Source organism: Entelurus aequoreus, linkage group LG17 (genome assembly GCF_033978785.1).
Source record: "Entelurus aequoreus isolate RoL-2023_Sb linkage group LG17, RoL_Eaeq_v1.1, whole genome shotgun sequence".
NCBI lineage: Eukaryota > Metazoa > Chordata > Actinopteri > Syngnathiformes > Syngnathidae > Entelurus > Entelurus aequoreus.
In genome coordinates this window covers 51,225,962-51,244,154 of record NC_084747.1, presented here as the reverse complement: position 1 = coordinate 51,244,154, position 18,193 = coordinate 51,225,962, and the positions used below count along the sequence as shown (strand labels likewise).

The window sequence follows — 18,193 nt, the reverse complement described above, 5'->3', positions numbered from 1 at the left end:
AGGACTTAAGTGTAAAATGGCACACTAAGAAGTTTGATAAGTACGGCCCCTGATCCAGATTGTGCTCGGAAAACCCAATTAAACATGTTCTGATCCTTACGTCTCTGTTAAATGTCATCTGATCAGGATACAATTGTTGAGAAAAGGTGGGCTCCCGTTACATTTAGTTCCGTAGTTCATTTGCGCCGGGAAGAAACCGTCTTTTTCATATTCAGATCCAAAATCGAAACCAGTTCACTAATTGATTTCAGAGTGATAAATGTTTAAAAGTAGAGATGTCCGATATTATCGGCCGATAAATGCTTTAAAATGTAATATCGGAAATTATTGGTATCGGTTTCAACCTCCCGATATTCCCGGGAGACTCCCGAATTTCGGTGCCCCTCCCAAAAATCTCCCGAGGCAACCCTTCTCCCGAATTCCACCCGGACAACGTTATTGGGGGCGTGCCTTAAAGGCACTGCCTTTAGCGTCCTCTACAACCTGTCGTCACGTCCGCTTTTCCTCCATACAAACAGCGTGCCGGCCCAGGCACATAATATATGCGGCTTTCACACTCACATAAGTAAATGCAAGCCATACTTGGTCAACAGCCATACAGGTCACGCTGAGGGTAGCCGTATAAACAACTTTAACACTGTTACAAATATGCGCCACACTGTGAACCCACACCAAACAAGAATGACAAACACATTTCGGGAGAACATCCGCACCGTAACACAACAGAATAAATACCCAGAAGCCCTTGCAGCACTAACTCTTCCGGGACGCTACAATTCGGAGGTCTCAAGGTTGGCAAGTATGCTCTAGTATACTCTGGACTGAAGCTCTGCGCCTTCATTGTTTTTGTAGCTGTTGTTTTGAGGTATGTTTAAAAAAAATACAAAATAATGCACTTTGTGAAAGTCAAAGTATAGTATTTCCCATAGTTGTAGTGGGTATTAGGATTATCTCAGGGAGAGCATGTCCCAAATTCCAAGCTGCTGTTTTGAGGCATGTTAAAAAAAAATAATACACTTTGTGACTTCAATAATAATAAATATGGCAGTGCCATGTTGGCACTTTTTTCCATAACTGGAGTTGATTTTTGATTGATTGATTGATTGATTGATTGAAACTTGTATTAGTAGATTGCACAGTACAGTACATATTCCGTACAATTGACCACTAAATGGTAACACCCGAATACGTTTTTCAACTTGTTTAAGTCGGGGTCCACGTTAATCAATTCATGGTAAAGTTACATTGTTTAATGCATCCAGCGGGGCATCGCAACAAAATTAGGCATAATAATGTGTTAATTCCACGACTGTATATATCGGTATCGGTTGATATCGGAATCGGTAATTAAGAGTTGGACAATATCGGAATATCGGATATCGGAAAACAAGCCATTATCGGACATCTCTATTTAAAAGTTTTGGCGCTCTACGATTGCAACTGACTGAGAATTCCTTCCTTAATTATAACAAAAAACTCAACACTCCTAAGTGTCCCCATTACTTGTATCAATACCAGGAACGGATAACAAGCTATTGTGTAGTGCAGTGGTTTTCAACCTTTTTTCACTGATGTACCCCCTTTGAACATTTTTTTAATTCAAGTATCCCCTAATCAGAGCAAAGCATTTTTGGTTGAAAAAAAGAGATAAAGAAGTAAAATACAGCACTATGTCATCAGTTTCTGACTTATTAAATTGTATAACAGTGCAAAATATTGCTCATTTGTAGAGGTCTTTCTTGAACTATTTGAAAAAAAAGATATAAAAATAACTAAAAACTTGTTAAAAAATAAACAAGTGATTAAATTATAAATAAATATTTCTACACATAGAAGTAATCATCAACTTAAAGGCCTACTGAAAGCCACTACTACCGACCACGCAGTCTGATAGTTTATATATCAATGATGAAATCTTAACATTATAACACATGCCAATACGGCCGGGTTAACTTATAAAGTGACATTTTAAATTTGCCGCTAAACTTCCGGTTCGAAACGCCTCTGCGGATGACGTATGCGCGTGACGTAGCCCGGCGAACACGGGTATGCCTTCCACATTGAAGCCAATACGAAAAAGCTCTGTTTTCATTTCATAATTCCACAGTATTCTGGACATCTGTGTTCGTGAATCTGTTTCAATCATGTTCATTGCATTATGGAGAAGGAAGCCGAGCAAGCAAAGAAGAAAGTTGTCTGTGCGAAATGGACGTATTTTTCGAACGTAGTCAGCCACAACAGTACACAGCCGGCGCTTCTTTGTTTACATTCCCGAAAGATGCAGTCAAGATGGAAGAACTCGGATAACAGAGACTCTAACCAGGAGGACTTTTGACTTGGATACACAGACGCCTGTAGAGAACTGGGACAACACAGACTCTTACCAGGATTACTTTGATTTGGATGACAAAGACGCAGACGTGCTACTGTGAGTATGCAGCTTTGGCTTTTTTTTGCGTATGTACGTAACTTTTTTTAAATATATAAGCTTTATGAACCTTGGGTTAAGTGAACGGTCTTTTGGGCTGAGTGATTGTGTGTGTTGATCAGGTGTTTGAATTGTATTGGCGTGTTCTATGGAGCTAGGAGCTAGCAGAGGAGCTAGGAGCTAGCATAACACGTACCGTACTGTACGTGCGCGTCACGTACGTAACTTTTTTAAAATATATAAGCTTTATGAACCTTGGGTTAGGTGAACGGTCTTTTGGGCTGAGTGATTGTGTGTGTTGATCAGGTGTTTGAATTGTATTGGCGTGTTCTATGGAGCTAGGAGCTAGCAGAGGAGCTAGGAGCTAGCATAACACGTACCGTACCGTACGTGCGCGTCACGTACGTAACTTTTTAAAAATATATAAGCTTTATGAACCTTGGGTTAGGTGAACGGTCTTTTGGGCTGAGTGATTGTGTGTGTTGATCAGGTGTTTGAATTGTATTGGCGTGTTCTATGGAGCTAGGAGCTAGCAGAGGAGCTAGGAGCTAGCATAACACGTACCGTACCGTACGTGCGCGTCACGTAAGTAACTTTTTTAAAATATATAAGCTTTATGAACCTTGGGTTAGGTGAACGGTCTTTTGGGCTGAGTGATTGTGTGTGTTGATCAGGTGTTTGAATTGTATTGGCGTGTTCTATGGAGCTAGGAGCTAGCAGAGGAGCTAGGAGCTAGCATAACAAACACGCAGGTGTTATTATGCAAGATTAATTTGTGGCATATTAAATATAAGCCTGGTTGTGTTGTGGCTAATAGAGTATATATATGTCTTGTGTTTATTTACTGTTGTAGTCATTCCCAGCTGAATATCAGGTACCGTGAGTATGCAGCCTTGGCTGCTAAACATTCGATAACTTGACCGTATGTGCGCGTCACGTACGTAACTTTTTAAAAATATATAAGCTTTATGAACCTTGGGTTAGGTAAACGGTCTTTTGGGCTGAGTGATTGTGTGTGTTGATCAGGTGTTTGAATTGTATTGGCGTGTTCTATGGAGCTAGGAGCTAGCAGAGGAGCTAGGAGCTAGCATAACAAACACGTAGGTGTTTTTATGCAGGATTAATTTGTGGCATATTAAATATAAGCCTGGTTGTGTTGTGGCTAATAGAGTATATATATGTCTTGTGTTTATTTACTGTTGTAGTCATTCCCAGCTGAATATCAGGTCACCCCCGGCTCTCACAGCATCTTCCCTATCTGAATAGCTTCAACTCCCCACTAGTCCTTCACTTGCACTTTACTCATCCACAAATCTTTCATCCTCGCTCAAATTAATGGGGAAATTGTCGCTTTCTCGGTCCGAATCTCTCTCACTTCATGCGGCCATCATTGTAAACAATAGGGAACTTTGCGTATATGTTCAACTGACTACGTCACGCTACTTCCGGTAGGTGCAAGCCTTTTTTTTATCAGATACCAAAAGTTGCAATCTTTATCTATACTAAATCCTTTCAGCACAAATATGGCAATATCGCGAAATGATCAAGTATGACACATAGAATAGATCTGCTATCCCCGTTTAAATAAAAAAAAATCATTTCAGTAGGCCTTTAAAGTGCCCTCTTTGGGGATTGTAATAGAGATCCATCTGGATTCATGAACTTACACTACCGTTCAAAAGTTTGGGGTCACCCAAACAATTTTGTGGAATAGCCTTCATTTCTAAGAACAAGAATAGACTGTCGAGTTTCAGATGAAAGTTCTCTTTTTCTGGCCATTTTGAGCGTTTAATTGACCCCACAAATGTGATGCTCCAGAAACTCAATCTGCTCAAAGGAAGGTCAGTTTTGTAGCTTCTGTAACAAGCTAAACTGTTTTCATATGTGTGAACATGATTGCACAAGGGTTTTCTAATCATCAATTAGCCTTCTGAGCCAATGAGCAAACACATTGTACCATTAAAGGCCTACTGAAATGATTTTTTTGTATTTAAACGGGGATAGCAGATCTATTCTATGTGTCATACTTGATCATTTCGCGATATTGACATATTTTTGCTGAAAGGATTTAGTATAGAACAACGACGATAAAGATTGCAACTTTTGGTATCTGATAAAAAAAAGGCTTGCCCCTACCGGAAGTAGCGTGACGTAGTCAGTTGAACATATACGCAAAGTTCCCTATTGTTTACAATGATGGCCGCATGAAGTGAGAGAGATTCGGACCGAGAAAGCGACAATTTCCCCATTAATTTGAGCGAGGATGAAAGATTTGTGGATGAGTAAAGTGCAAGTGAAGGACTAGTGGGGAGTTGAAGCTATTCAGATAGGGAAGATGCTGTGAGAGCCGGGGGTGACCTGATATTCAGCTGGGAATGACTACAACAGTAAATAAACACAAGACATATATATACTCTATTAGCCACAACACAACCAGGCTTATATTTAATATGCCACAAATTAATCCTGCATAAAAACACCTGCGTGTTTGTTACGCTAGCTCCTAGCTCCTCTGCTAGCTCCTAGCTCCATAGAACACGCCAATACAATTCAAACACCTGATCAACACACACAATCACTACGCCCAAAAGACCGTTCACCTAACCCAAGGTTCATAAAGCTTATATATTTTTAAAAAGTTACGTACGTGACGCGCACATACGTCAAGCTATCAAATGTTTAGCAGCCAAGGCTGCATACTCACGGTACCTGATATTCAGCTGGGAATGACTACAACAGTAAATAAACACAAGACATATATATACTCTATTAGCCACAACACAACCAGGCTTATATTTAATATGCCACAAATTAATCCTGCATAAAAACACCTGCGTGTTTGTTATGCTAGCTCCTAGCTCCTATGCTAGCTCCTAGCTCCATAGAACATGCCAATACAATTCAAACACCTGATCAACACACACAATCACTCAGCCCAAAAGACCTTTCACCTAACCCAAGGTTCATAAAACTTATATATTTAAAAAAAGTTACGTACATACGCAAAAAAAAGTTGCGCACATACGGTCAAGCGATCAAATGTTTAGAAGCCAAAGCTGCATACTCACAGTAGCACGTCTGCGTCTTTGTCATCCAAATCAAAGTAATCCTGGTAAGAGTCTGTGTTGTCCCAGTTCTCTACAGGCGTCTGTGTATCCAAGTCAAAAGTCCTCCTGGTTAGAGTCTCTGTTATCCGAGTTCTTCCATCTTGACTGCATCTTTCGGGAATGTAAACAAAGAAGCGCCGGCTGTGTACTGTTGTTGCTGACTACGTTCGAAAAATATGTCCATTTCGCACCGACAACTTTCTTCTTTGCTTGCTCAGCTTCCTTCTCCATAATGCAATGAAGATGATTGCAACAGATTCACGAACACAGATGTCCAGAATACTGTGGAATTATGAAATGAAAACAGAGCTTTTTCGTATTGGCTTCAATGTGGAAGGCATACCCGTGTTCGCCGGTCTACGTCACGCGCATACGTCATCCGCAGAGGCGTTTCGAACCGGAAGTTTAGCGGCAAATTTAAAATGTCACTTTATAAGTTAACCCGGCCGTATTGGCATGTGTTATAATGTTAAGATTTCATCATTGATATATAAACTATCAGACTGCGTGGTCGGTAGTAGTGGGTTTCAGTAGGCCTTTAAAACACTGGAGTGATAGTTGCTGGAAATGGGCCTCTATACACCTATGTAGATATTGCACCAAAAAGCAGACATTTGCAGCTAGAATAGTCATTTACCACATTAGCAATGTATAGAGTGTATTTCTTTAAAGTTAAGACTAGTTTAAAGTTATCTTCATTGAAAAGTACAGTGCTTTTCCTTCAAAAATAAGGACATTTCAATGTGACCCCAAACTTTTGAACGGTAGTGTAATTCTAAACATTTCTTCACAAAAAAATAAATCTTTAACATCAATATTTATGGAACATGTCCAAAAAAAAATCTAGCTGTCAACATTGAATATTGCATTGTTGCATTTCTTTTCACACTTCTTTTTGACAGACATTTTAGTGAGGGTCAAACCATCATGGCACGGGGGAAACTCTGGGTTTATGGTAATGAATGGAATAGCCTACTTGATTTGATGTTCAGTTTATGAACTTACATTCATATATTGTTGAAGTATTATTCAATAAATATATTTATAAAGGATTTTGGAATTGTTGCTATTTTTAGAATATTTAAAAAAAAATCTCACGTACCCCTTGGCATACCTTCAAGTACCCCCAGGGGTACGCACACCCCCGTTTGAGAACCACTGGTGTAGTGTGTACGTGGTGACGGGAAACAACGTGACACTGCGACTTTCCAGTCTCTTCCTCCCTCGATTGTGCCCAATTTCCACCCCCCATGTGTCTGTCTCTGTAGACTGAAACAGACATTTTAAACTTAGGACAGCACACGCCTGCTTTCTGTGTGCAGCAGATGTTCTACGCAGCCTATCAGACAAGCAGCAGCTGATACCCTGGACGGTTGAAGTGACTGACAGGTTTGCGCGTGACTGGTGTGTGTGTGTGTTTGTATGTATGTGTGTGTGTTTGTGTGTGTGTGCGTGTAAACGGGAGCTTGCTTTGCCTACAGCAAATCAATGTCCCCCCTCAAGGGAGCGTGGCACCTCAGAGATAGCGAGACTGAGAGGCACAGAAAGACACTGAGGCAACTAAACCTAGGTCAACTGTTTTTTTGTTTTGTTTTTTTGCCCTCTCCTTGGTCTCTTAAAGATTTCACACAGTCCCAGACAGACCTGAAAACGATTTGTAAGGCGATATCAGCGAGGATGTTGAACAGCACAGTGGGTAGTTCGCAGCTGCCTGCAGTTACAAGTCTATGGAGTCAATGAACTCAAGACAACGCTTCATTATGTAGTCTATCACTGTCAAAAACAACAGTCAGTAATCCTTACCATGCTGTTTTTCTGGAGAAATGTCTTAAAGGCCTACTGAAAGCCACTACTACCGACCACGCAGTCTGATAGTTTATATATCAATGATGAAATCTTAACATTGCAACACATGCCAATACGGCCGGGTTAACTTATAAAGTGCAATTTTAAATTTCCCGCTAAACTTCCGGTTGAAAACGTCTATGTATGATGACGTATGCGCGTGACGTCAGTAGTTAAACGGAAGTATTCGGACACCATTGAATCCAATACAAAAAAGCTCGGTTTTCATCTCAAAATTCCACAGTATTCTGGACATCTGTGTTGGTGAATCTTTTGCAATTTGTTTAATGAACAATGAAGACTGCAAAGAAGAAAGTTGTAGGTGGGATCGGTGTATTAGCAGGTGGCTGCAGCAACACAACCAGGAGGACTTTGACTTGGATAGTAGACGCGCTAGCCGACGCTAGCCGCCGACCGCACGGATGATCGGGTGAAGTCCTTCATCCTTCCGTCGATCGCTGGAACGCAGGTGAGCACGGGTGTTGATGAGCAGATGAGGGCTAGCTGGCGTAGGTGGAGCGCTAATGTTTTTATCATAGCTCTGTGAGGTCCCGTTGCTAAGTTAGCTTCAATGGCGTCGTTAGCAACAGCATTGTTAAGCTTCGCTAAGCTGGAAAGCATTAACCGTGTATTTACAGGTCCATGGTTTAATAGTATTGTTGATTTTCTGTCTATCCTTCCAGTCAGGGGTTTATTTCTTTTGTTTCTATCTGCATTTTAGCACGATGCTATCACGTTAGCTCCGTAGCTAAAGTGCTTCACCGATGCATTGTCGTGGAGATAAAAGTCACTGTGAATGTCCATTTCGTGTTCTCGACTCTCATTTTCAAGAGGATATAGTATCCGAGGCGGTTTAAAATACAAATCCTTGATCCACAATAGAAAAAGGAGAAAGTGTGGAATCCAATGAGCCAGCTTGTACCTAAGTTACGAAAAAAGATGCGTCCTGCACTGCACTCTAATCCTTCACTCTCACTTTCCTCATCCACAAATCTTTTATCCTGGCTCAAATTAATGGGGTAATCGTCGCTTTCTCGGTCCGAATCGCTCTCGCTGCATTGTAAACAATGGGGAAATGTGAGGAGCCCTTCAGCCTGTGACGTCACGCTACTTCCGGTACAGACAAGGTTTTTTTTTATCAGCGACCAAAAGTTGCAAACTTTATCGTCGACGTTCTCTACTTAATCCTTTCAGCAAAAATATGGCAATATCGCAAAATGATCAAGTATGACACATAAAATGGATCTGCTATCCCCGTTTGAATAAAAAAATGTCATTTCAGTAGGCCTTTAATAGTGTGACTGTCTGACAATGTGCTATCTCTCTTCGTCCTTTCTGTAGCGACAAATTCCGCCTAATAACAGGTGGCAATCCAAACATGTGACTTGACCGGGAAGAAGATCATGTCGACTACTGCGTCTGCGAGCTCGATAAAATGTTATTTCTATGGTGAAGTTTTAAAATATGAAGGAGAGGTTTATAAAATAATTTGAAAGTATAATTGGTAGGGTTGTGACAAGTGAGCGATTTCCGGCTACATCGGTAGAAGCCACCTCAATCGATAAGAATTAGCAGTAGCACTGAACGATTACTTGCAATCGAAACTACATTGTGTTTTTAATTAGCGCAATGAATAACGGAATGAGGCTGAGGTTGTTGTCATTTGCATGTGCGTGGCAGACATGTTTGCCAATCAGATTTGTTGAGCCTCATGTTTGTTCCTCCCTTGCTTCAAACAGGGAGAAAGACATCTCCCTCTGTGCATTGCTCTCTGCACCTGAGCGTGTTGGATTAACATTATAAGGGACTGGAAGCACAGACAGCCTCGCGACTCGCCAGTGAAAAGTGCCTTAAAAGTAACAAAAATTAGGAAGAAAATATGATTACAAAGCCAAATGTACCATAGGGGGAATATTTCAGCTTCAAATCGGATGGACATTATGAGCCCATCGTGACGGACGATTGAGCGATAATGCCGTGATCAAGTGATGGCAACAAACAAAAAGACAATGTTCCACCTAGTTTTTCCAACTAGAAAAAAAAGGCACTCAAAGATGTTCAATATTTATTTAAAGGCCTACTGAAATGAATTTTTTTTATTTAAACGGGGATAGCAGATCCATTCTATGTGTCATACTTGATCATTTCGCGATATTGCCATATTTTTGCTGAAAGGATTTAGTAGAGAACATCGACGATAAAGTTCGCAACTTTTGGTCGCTGATAAAAAAAAAGCTTTGCCCCTACCGGAAGTAGCGTGACGTCACAAGCTGGAGTGCTGCTCACATTTCCCCATTGTTTACACCAGCAGCGAGAGAGATTCGGACCGCGAAAACGACGATTACCCCATTAATTTGAGCGAGGATGAAAGATTTGTGGATGAGGAACGTGAGAGTGAAGGACTAGAGTGCAGTGCAGGACGTATCTTTTTTCGCTCTGACCGTAACTTAGGTACAAGGGCTCATTGGATTCCACACTTTCTCCTTTTTCTATTGTGGATCACGGATTTGTATTTTAAACCACCTCGGATACTATATCCTCTTGAAAATGAGAGTCGAGAACGCAAAATGGACATTCACAGTGACTTTTATCTCCACGACAATACATCGGCGAAACACTTTGGCTACGGAGCTAACGTGATAGCATCGTGCTCAAATGCAGATATAAACAAAAGAAATAAACCCTTGACTGGAAGGATAAACAGAAAATCAGCAATACTATTAAACCCTGGACATGTAAATACACGGTTAATGCTTTCCAGCTTGGCGAAGATTAACAATGCTGTTGCTAACGACGCCATTGAAGCTAACTTAGCAACCAGACCTCACAGTGTTTTTATTTATTTTTTTTGTCATAAAAAAATACAATCATATGTGCTTACGGACTGTATCCCTGCAGACGGTATTGATCTATATGAGTTGGTGCACTAATTGTAAGTGTATCTTGTATTTTTTATGTTGATCTAATTATAAAAAATAAATAAATAAATAAAAAATAATAATAAATAAAAAAAAGGATTGTGCGGCCCGGTACCAATCGCTCCACGGACCGGTACCGGTGGTTGGGGACCACTGATCTACATGATGTACATAACTTAAAAAATAAAAATAACAATAAAAACTCTCTATGAAAATGTAAAAATAGAGATAAAGGCATCATGTAATGACAAAAAGCTGACAAGTTGATGTTATTAAAGAATTTTAAAAAACAAGTATGTGTCTATAAATATATGGTTAACATTTATCTATAGTCTTTTTATTAGACATTACAAATGACACGATGGTATTACGTTCACACCCCAACACTGCTTTATAGGGCTGCGAATCTTTGGGTGTCCCACGATTCGATTCAATATCGATTCTTGGGGTCACGATTTTATTATAAATTGATTTTTTCGATTCAACGCGATTCTCGATTCAAAAAACAATATTTTTCCAGTTCAAAACAATTCTCTATTCATTCAATACATAGGATTTCAGCAGGATCTACCCCAGTCTGCTGACATGCAAGCAGAGTCGTAGATTTTTGTAAAAATCTTTTATAATTGTAAAGGACAATGTTTTATAAACTGATTGCAAAAATGTAAATTTGTTTTAACTATTAAATGAACCAAAAATATGACTTATTTTATCTTTGTGAAAATATTGGACACAGTGTGTTGTCAAGCTTATGAGATGTGATGCAAGTGTAAGCCACTGTGACACTATTCTTTTTAATTGTATTCTTTCTTTTTTTTATATAAATGTCTAATGATAATGTCAATGAGGGATTTTTAATCGCTGCTATGTTGAAATTGTTACTAATATTGATACTGTTGTTGATAATATTCATTTTCGTTTCACTACTTTTGGATTGTTCTGTGTCGCGTTTGTGTCTCCTCTCAATTGCTCTGTTTATTGCTGTTCTGAGTGTTGCTGGGTCGGGTTTGGTTTTGGAACTGGATTGCATTGTTATGGTATTGTTGTGTATTGTTTTGTTGGATTGATTAATAAAAAATAAAAATAACTACAAAATTAAATTAAATTAAATTAAATTAAATAAAAAAAATGTAAAAAAATTAAATAGATTTTTGAAAAATGAGAATCGATACTGAATCGTACAACGTGAGAATGGCGCTTTGAATTCGAATCGATTTTTTCCCACACCCCTACTGCTTTACTTAATCAGTAATCATTATTTCAATATTGATAACAATAATTTTAATTATTACTTTGGCCATAATTGGCAGCCCCTAGATCTCCTACCTTGAAAGAAAATAATGTTTGCCTTGGTGCACTTCTAACTTGCCTTGGTGCCCTAAAATATGAGCCCTCCTTTAAGGCAACACTTGTCTTGACCTTAAAAAGTTCATATTGGAGACCTGCTAATACAAATATAAACTGGAAAAACTTGTTTTTACCAAATACAGTAGTCCTCCATTATGATTCTCGTAAAAAGCCGTCTGAGGCACACAGTAGATAGAATGGGAAGAACAGTTTGGCGTGACCCCATACAATGAGAACGCCTGTAAAACTAGCAGATGAAGTGGGACTTGAGTTCAGATGAAACAACTGAGACAAAAAACCTTGGGTGCAGAATTCCACTGACGGCGTCTAGACACAGAAACTCTCTCTATTCACTTTAGTAAGTGTTTGAAGCGCCTCTTCAGTTAAAAAAAAAAAAGCAAAGCAGCCGAGGGTAAGTGTAATGTCTCAATAGTGGTGGTGTAGATCTGTCAAAGTGTACTCCAGACGTACTTTCACAAGTGTCGGTGAACAGAAAGGAATCAGATGTTGTTTTTTGCACCCAAAGTCATTTAGTCTTGGGGTGTGAGGAGACACCAAATAAATCCTAGTGAATGGAGGATCACTAAAAGGTAAAGCCATAATCATTTGCTGACTTGTCAAACACCCAGCTATACAATGCCACCGGTGATATAAAGCATTTATTACAAACCCTCTCTCCATAAAAGCAAATAGGCTCATGAACAGGGCAGCAGTGGGTGTGTGTGTGTATGTGTGTGTGCAGCTAGTAAAAACATGTAGAAGAAACAAGTGGACAAATTGTAAAAAAGAAAAAAAACTGAGCGCTCTGTTTCAGCTGGGGCCTACTGGGAAGACGAGGGGAGAACAGAAAAGACACCTTGCATATTTATTCAAAGAGAGCGTATTAATTTATTTATTTGGCGGGCCCGTCTGTCTGCACTAGAGACTTGTTTCATCAACTTGTGTGTGCGTGTGTTGTCAATTTCACAGGGAAGACACGAGATCAGCAATTTCTCAGAGAGACAATACCCCTCCGGCGGCGTGTGTTGCAGAGAATAAAGCCCCCTGTGGTCTAACTATCTGTGGAGATCCAGTACAGAAACTTTTCCACAATGCTTAAGACACAGAGGTATTACATCGACATGCGTATGAATATTTCAAGGTTGTGGCTGCGGCTTGTTAGTATGTATCTCTTATTCGACTTAATAAGGTAAGCTATATATTAGACACGGATGATGCAGCGCAGTGGTACGACCATTGTGAGATGAATACATCTCTGAATGTATCTACTGTTCAATTGTGTCGAGTCCTACCTGTGACCGTAGTCTTTTCCGAGGATGCGATCTCCTGACGGGTCGATAGGTGATGGGAGCAGGTTGAGACAGGAAGCCAAGGACTGACTGGAGTCTTCTCTAGAAACTGCGCGCACAAAAAGATGCATATTATGACTCTCATGACAACTTAATCTGTTCTAGAGTTGAACTAAAACCTTTATTAACCCTTGTGCAACCCCAGGGCCCAAAACGGGCATTGTGTGTGTTATTTATCAAAGACTTGAGAAATGGTTCATTTTGAAGATTAGCAGTCTGAAGTTTTTTTTAGTAAAATTGCATTGTGTTTTGGATTGCAACATTGTTAGCATTGGATTTAAACATAAAGTACACACATTTTCTCTTAAAAACGTTTTTAGCTCCATTGATCCCATCATAACTGCTATTTTTTTAAAACAGACTGTAATCCTGGTATATTACTATGCTTTTTCCATGAAAACCAAATGAATTTCATTTTTGCCCATTAAAAAACAAGAACATATTTTTTCCAGTGTAATTGCACCCCTTAACCACCAGATGGCTACTGGATAATAGAGATTTGATGAGCGTTAATGAGTTCAACTGCAACAAACCGCTGACATGCAATGGAAATAATCTTAGGCAGCTATATGTACCATAGCGTGCGTATACACATATATATATATATATATATATATATATATATATATATATATTTATATATATATATATATATATATATATATATACATACACACACTACCGTTCAAAAGTTTGGGGTCACATTGAAATGTCCTTATTTTTGAAGGAAAAGCACTGTACTTTTCAATGAAGATAACTTTAAACTAGTCTTAACTTTAAAGAAATACACTCCATACATTGCTAATGTGGTAAATGACTATTCTAGCTGCAAATGTCTGGCTTTTGGTGCAATATCTACATAGGTGTATAGAGGCCCATTTCCAGCAACTATCACTCCAGTGTTCTAATGGTACAATGTGTTTGCTCATTGGCTCAGAAGGCTAATTGATGATTAGAAAACCCTTGTGCAATCATGTTCACACATCTGAAAACAGTTTAGCTCGTTACAGAAGCTACAAAACTGACCTTCCTTTGAGCAGATTGAGTTTCTGGAGCATCACATTTGTGGGGTCAATTAAACGCTCAAAATGGCCAGAAAAAGAGAACTTTCATCTGAAACTCGACAGTCTATTCTTGTTCTTAGAAATGAAGGCTATTCCACAAAATTGTTTGGGTAACCCCAAACTTTTGAACGGTAGTGTAGATATATACATATATATACACACACACACATATATATATATATATATATATATACACACATATATACACTACCGTTCAAAAGTTTGGGGTCACCCAAACAATTTTGTGGAATAGCCTTATACCGGCAAAAAAGCCATTATCGGACATCTCTAGTCCTAATTAAATTATGAGATAAATGAATGTAGGGGAAGCACTGCACTGTACATTGTAAATGTGTGGTTAAAACCTTGCAACGAAGCCCACAATGCATCACTTCTACGGTTCTGTATGTGCCTTCAGATTCCCTTATCATCCAAGTGTCCCTATCGGATTGTGCCCAATACCAGGCACAGTTGGGGAAGGGGGAAGACAGCCACTGACACCATTGGTTACAAATTGCAATAAAACTGCTTGCTCTTTAATAACAGACTCCAACAAGCCACCTGGGAGATGTGGTAAGGGGGGACAAGAAAGGAATGCACTATTGCACGTCTGTGGCGACTTGGGACGCCATGTGTGTATCTATAGTGTGTGTACTGTATATGCTGTATGCAGCAGCTTTGTGCATCTGCTAGGCTCACCCAGCAGAGTGCCTAAATGTGCACAGAGGAATCTTACGCTTGAAGCTCCTGCACAAACTCTCCACTTTAGAGCAATAATTCATCAAACGCTTAATTTCATACTACAGTCTGCAGAACCATTAGGGTCAATGACTAAGCATGCAAGCCTCTGTGTGTGTGTGTGTGTGTGTGTGTGTGTGTGTGTGTGTGTGTGTGTGTGTGTGTGTGTGTGTGTGTGTGTGTGTGTGTGTGTGTGTGTGTGTGTGTGTGTGTGTGTGTGTGTGTGTGTGTGTGTGTGTGTGTGTGTGTGTGTGTGTGATTTCATACTACAGTCTGCAAACCATTAGGGTCAATGACTAAGCCTGTAAGCCTCTGTGTGTGTGTGTGTGTGTGTGTGTGTGTGTGTGTGTGTGTGTGTGTGTGTGTGTGTGTGTGTGTGTGTGTGTGTGTGTGTGTGTGTGTGTGTGTGTGTGTGTGTGTGTGTGTGTGTGTGTGTGTCTTTTAGTCATATTTGTACCTTTGTTGGTGCTACTTCAGCCAGCGCCCTCTGAGATTATATTAACTTTCTGTTCAGACACTGCCCAATAAATTGGTGGGAGAAACCATATATTTGGTTCTTTTATTAGCGTTCACAATGGACCCTGCATGCCTCACTACAGTGTAAGCGGTTACAAATACTTTCTCTATTCAACTATTATTATTACTATTGACATGTGCATTAACACAAGGAGAATTACAAAACATGTTTCCCCTAAGGCAGTGTTTTTCAACCACTGTGCCGCGGCACACTAGTGTGCCGTGAGATATTCTCTGGTGTGCCGTGGGAGATTATGTAATTTCACCTAATTGGGTTAAAAATATTTTTTGCAAACCAGTAATATTAATCCGTAAATGTGCCGTTGTTGAGTGTCTGTGATGTCTAGAGCTCGGCAGAGTAACCGTGTAATACTCTTCCATATCAGTAGGTGGCAGCAGGTAGATAATTGCTTTGTAGATGTCGGGAACGACGACAATGGTTTGCAGGTTAAAAGGTGTCTAATGCTTAAAGGCGAGCGCCGCTAAGAAAAGGCATTGAAGCTTAGGGAAGGCTATGCAAAACTAAAACTGAACTGGCTGCAAAGTAAACAAAAACAGAATGCTGGAGGACAGCAAAGACTTACAGCGTGTGGAGCAGACGGCGTCCACAAAGTACAATCAACAACAAAATAGGAGCGTAAGACAAGAACTCAAACACTACACACAGGAAAACACCAAAAAACTCAAAATAAGTCACGGCGTGATGTGACAGGTCGTGACAGTACACCTACGTTGAGACAAGAGCTATAGTGATGCATGCTTGGTTATTAGAGATGTCCGATAATATCGGCCGGCCGATATTATCGGCCGATAAATGCTTTAAAATGTAATATCGGAAATTATCGGTATCGTTTTTTTTATTATCGGTATCGTTTTTGGTTTTTTTTTATTTTTTTTTTTATTTTTATTAAATCAACATAAAAAACACAAGATATACTTACAATTAGTGCACCAACCCAAAAAACCTCCCTCCCCCATTTACACTCATTCACACAAAAGGGTTGTTTCCTTCTGTTATTAATATTCTGGTTCCTACATTATATATCAATATATATCAATACAGTCTGCAAGGGATACAGTCCGTAAGCACACATGATTGTGCGTGCTGCTGGTCCACTAATAGTACTAACCTTTAACAGCTAATTTTACTCATTTTCATTAATTACTAGTTTCTATGTAACTGATTTTTTATTGTTTTACTTTCTTTTTTGTTCAAGAAAATGTTTTATTGATTATGGTTTGAATTCATATCAAACAATTGCGAGAACGACTTTTTATTGTCAATATCGGCTGCTGAGTTTCATTTTTTTATGTTTTCTGCTGGTGGCGTGCCTCAGATTTTTTTCAATGGGGAAAAATGTGCCTCGGCTCACAAAAGGTTGAAAAACACTGCCCTAAGGAAATAATGTAAAGCAAAGTAATCAATTCCAGGGTCAAATTTCTATTTTACTGTACACACAATGATTGAAATAACATTTGACCATTCTTAACTGGCATTAAAGTGTAAAAAATAAGTTGAATAATAACAAAAAATGTTTTTACAAATTTAACACGTATGTCCTAAGGTGTGTTCCAACTATCGTGGAATCACACTCCTCAGCCTTCCCGGTAAGGTGTATTCAGGTGTACTGGAGAGGTTGCTACGCCGGATAGTCGAACCTCGGATTCAGGAGGAACAGTGTGGTTTTGGTCCTGGTCGTGGAACTGTGGACCAGCTCTATACTCTCGGCAGGGTCCTTGAGGGTGCATGGGAGTTTGCCCAACCAGTCTACATGTGCTTTGTGGACTTGGAGAAGGCATTGGACCGTGTACCCCGGGAAGTCCTGTGGGGAGTGTTCAGAGAGTATGGGGTAACGGACTGTCTGATTGTGGCGGTCCGCTCCCTGTATGATCAGTGTCAAAGCTTGGTCCGCATTGCCGGCAGTAAGTCGGACACGTTTCCAGTGAGGGTTGGACTCCGCCAAGGCTGCCCTTTGTTACCCATTCTGTTCATAAGTTTTATGGACAGAATTTCTCGCCGCAGTCAGGGCGTTGAGGGTATCCGGTTTGGTGGCTGCAGGATTAGGTTTCTGCTTTTTGCAGATGATGTGGTCTTGATGGCTTCATCCGGCCAGGTTCTTCAGCTCTCGCTGGATCGGTTCGCAGCCGAGTGTGAAGCGACTGGGATGAGAATCAGCACCTCCAAGTCAGAGTCCATGGTTCTCGCCCGGAAAAGGGTGGAGTGCCATCTCCGGGTTGGGGAGGAGACCCTGCCCCAAGTGGAGGAGTTCAAGGACCTCGGAGTCTTGTTCACGAGTGAGGGAAGAGTGGATCGTGAGGTCGACAGTGCGGCGTCTTCAGTAATGCGGACGCTGTATCGATCCGTTGTGGTGAAGAAGGAGCTGAGCCGGAAGGCAAAGCTCTCAATTTACCGGTCGATCTACGTTCCCATCCTCACCTATGGTCATGAGCTTGGGGTTATGACCGAAAGGACAAGATCACGGGTACAAGCGGCCGAAATGAGCTTCCTCCGTCGTGTGGCGGGTCTCTCCCTTAGAGATAGGGTGAGAAGCTCTGTCATCCGAGGGGGAGCTCAAACTAAAGCCGCTGCTCCTCCACATGGAGAGGAGCCAGATGAGGTGGTTCGGGCATCTGGTCAGGATGCCACCCGAAAGCCTCCCTAGGGAGGTGTTTCGGGCACGGAGAAGACCCAGGACACGTTGGGAAGACTTTGTCTCCCGGCTGGCCTGGGAACGCCTCGGGATCCCCCGGGAGGAGCTGGACGAAATGGCTGGGGAGAGGGAAGTCTGGGCTTCCCTGCTTAGGCTGCTGCCCCCGCGACCCGACCACGGATAAGCGAAAGAAGATGGATGGATGTCCTAAGTATACAATTGTAATTATT

The 18,193-nt window shown here is 40.6% G+C and overlaps 1 protein-coding gene across 2 annotated transcripts in view; it reads right to left on the bottom strand.

Annotated features, from left to right (window-relative positions):
- The window catches only part of ccser1 (coiled-coil serine-rich protein 1), a 392,077-nt gene that overhangs the window by 307,463 nt on the left and 66,421 nt on the right, over positions 1 to 18,193 (bottom strand). For both annotated transcript variants that reach the window (XM_062025898.1, XM_062025897.1), the window contains exon 6: positions 12,938 to 13,043. In XM_062025898.1, the coding sequence (XP_061881882.1) occupies positions 12,938 to 13,043 (106 nt within the window). The remainder of the gene's footprint in view (positions 1 to 12,937; positions 13,044 to 18,193) is intronic.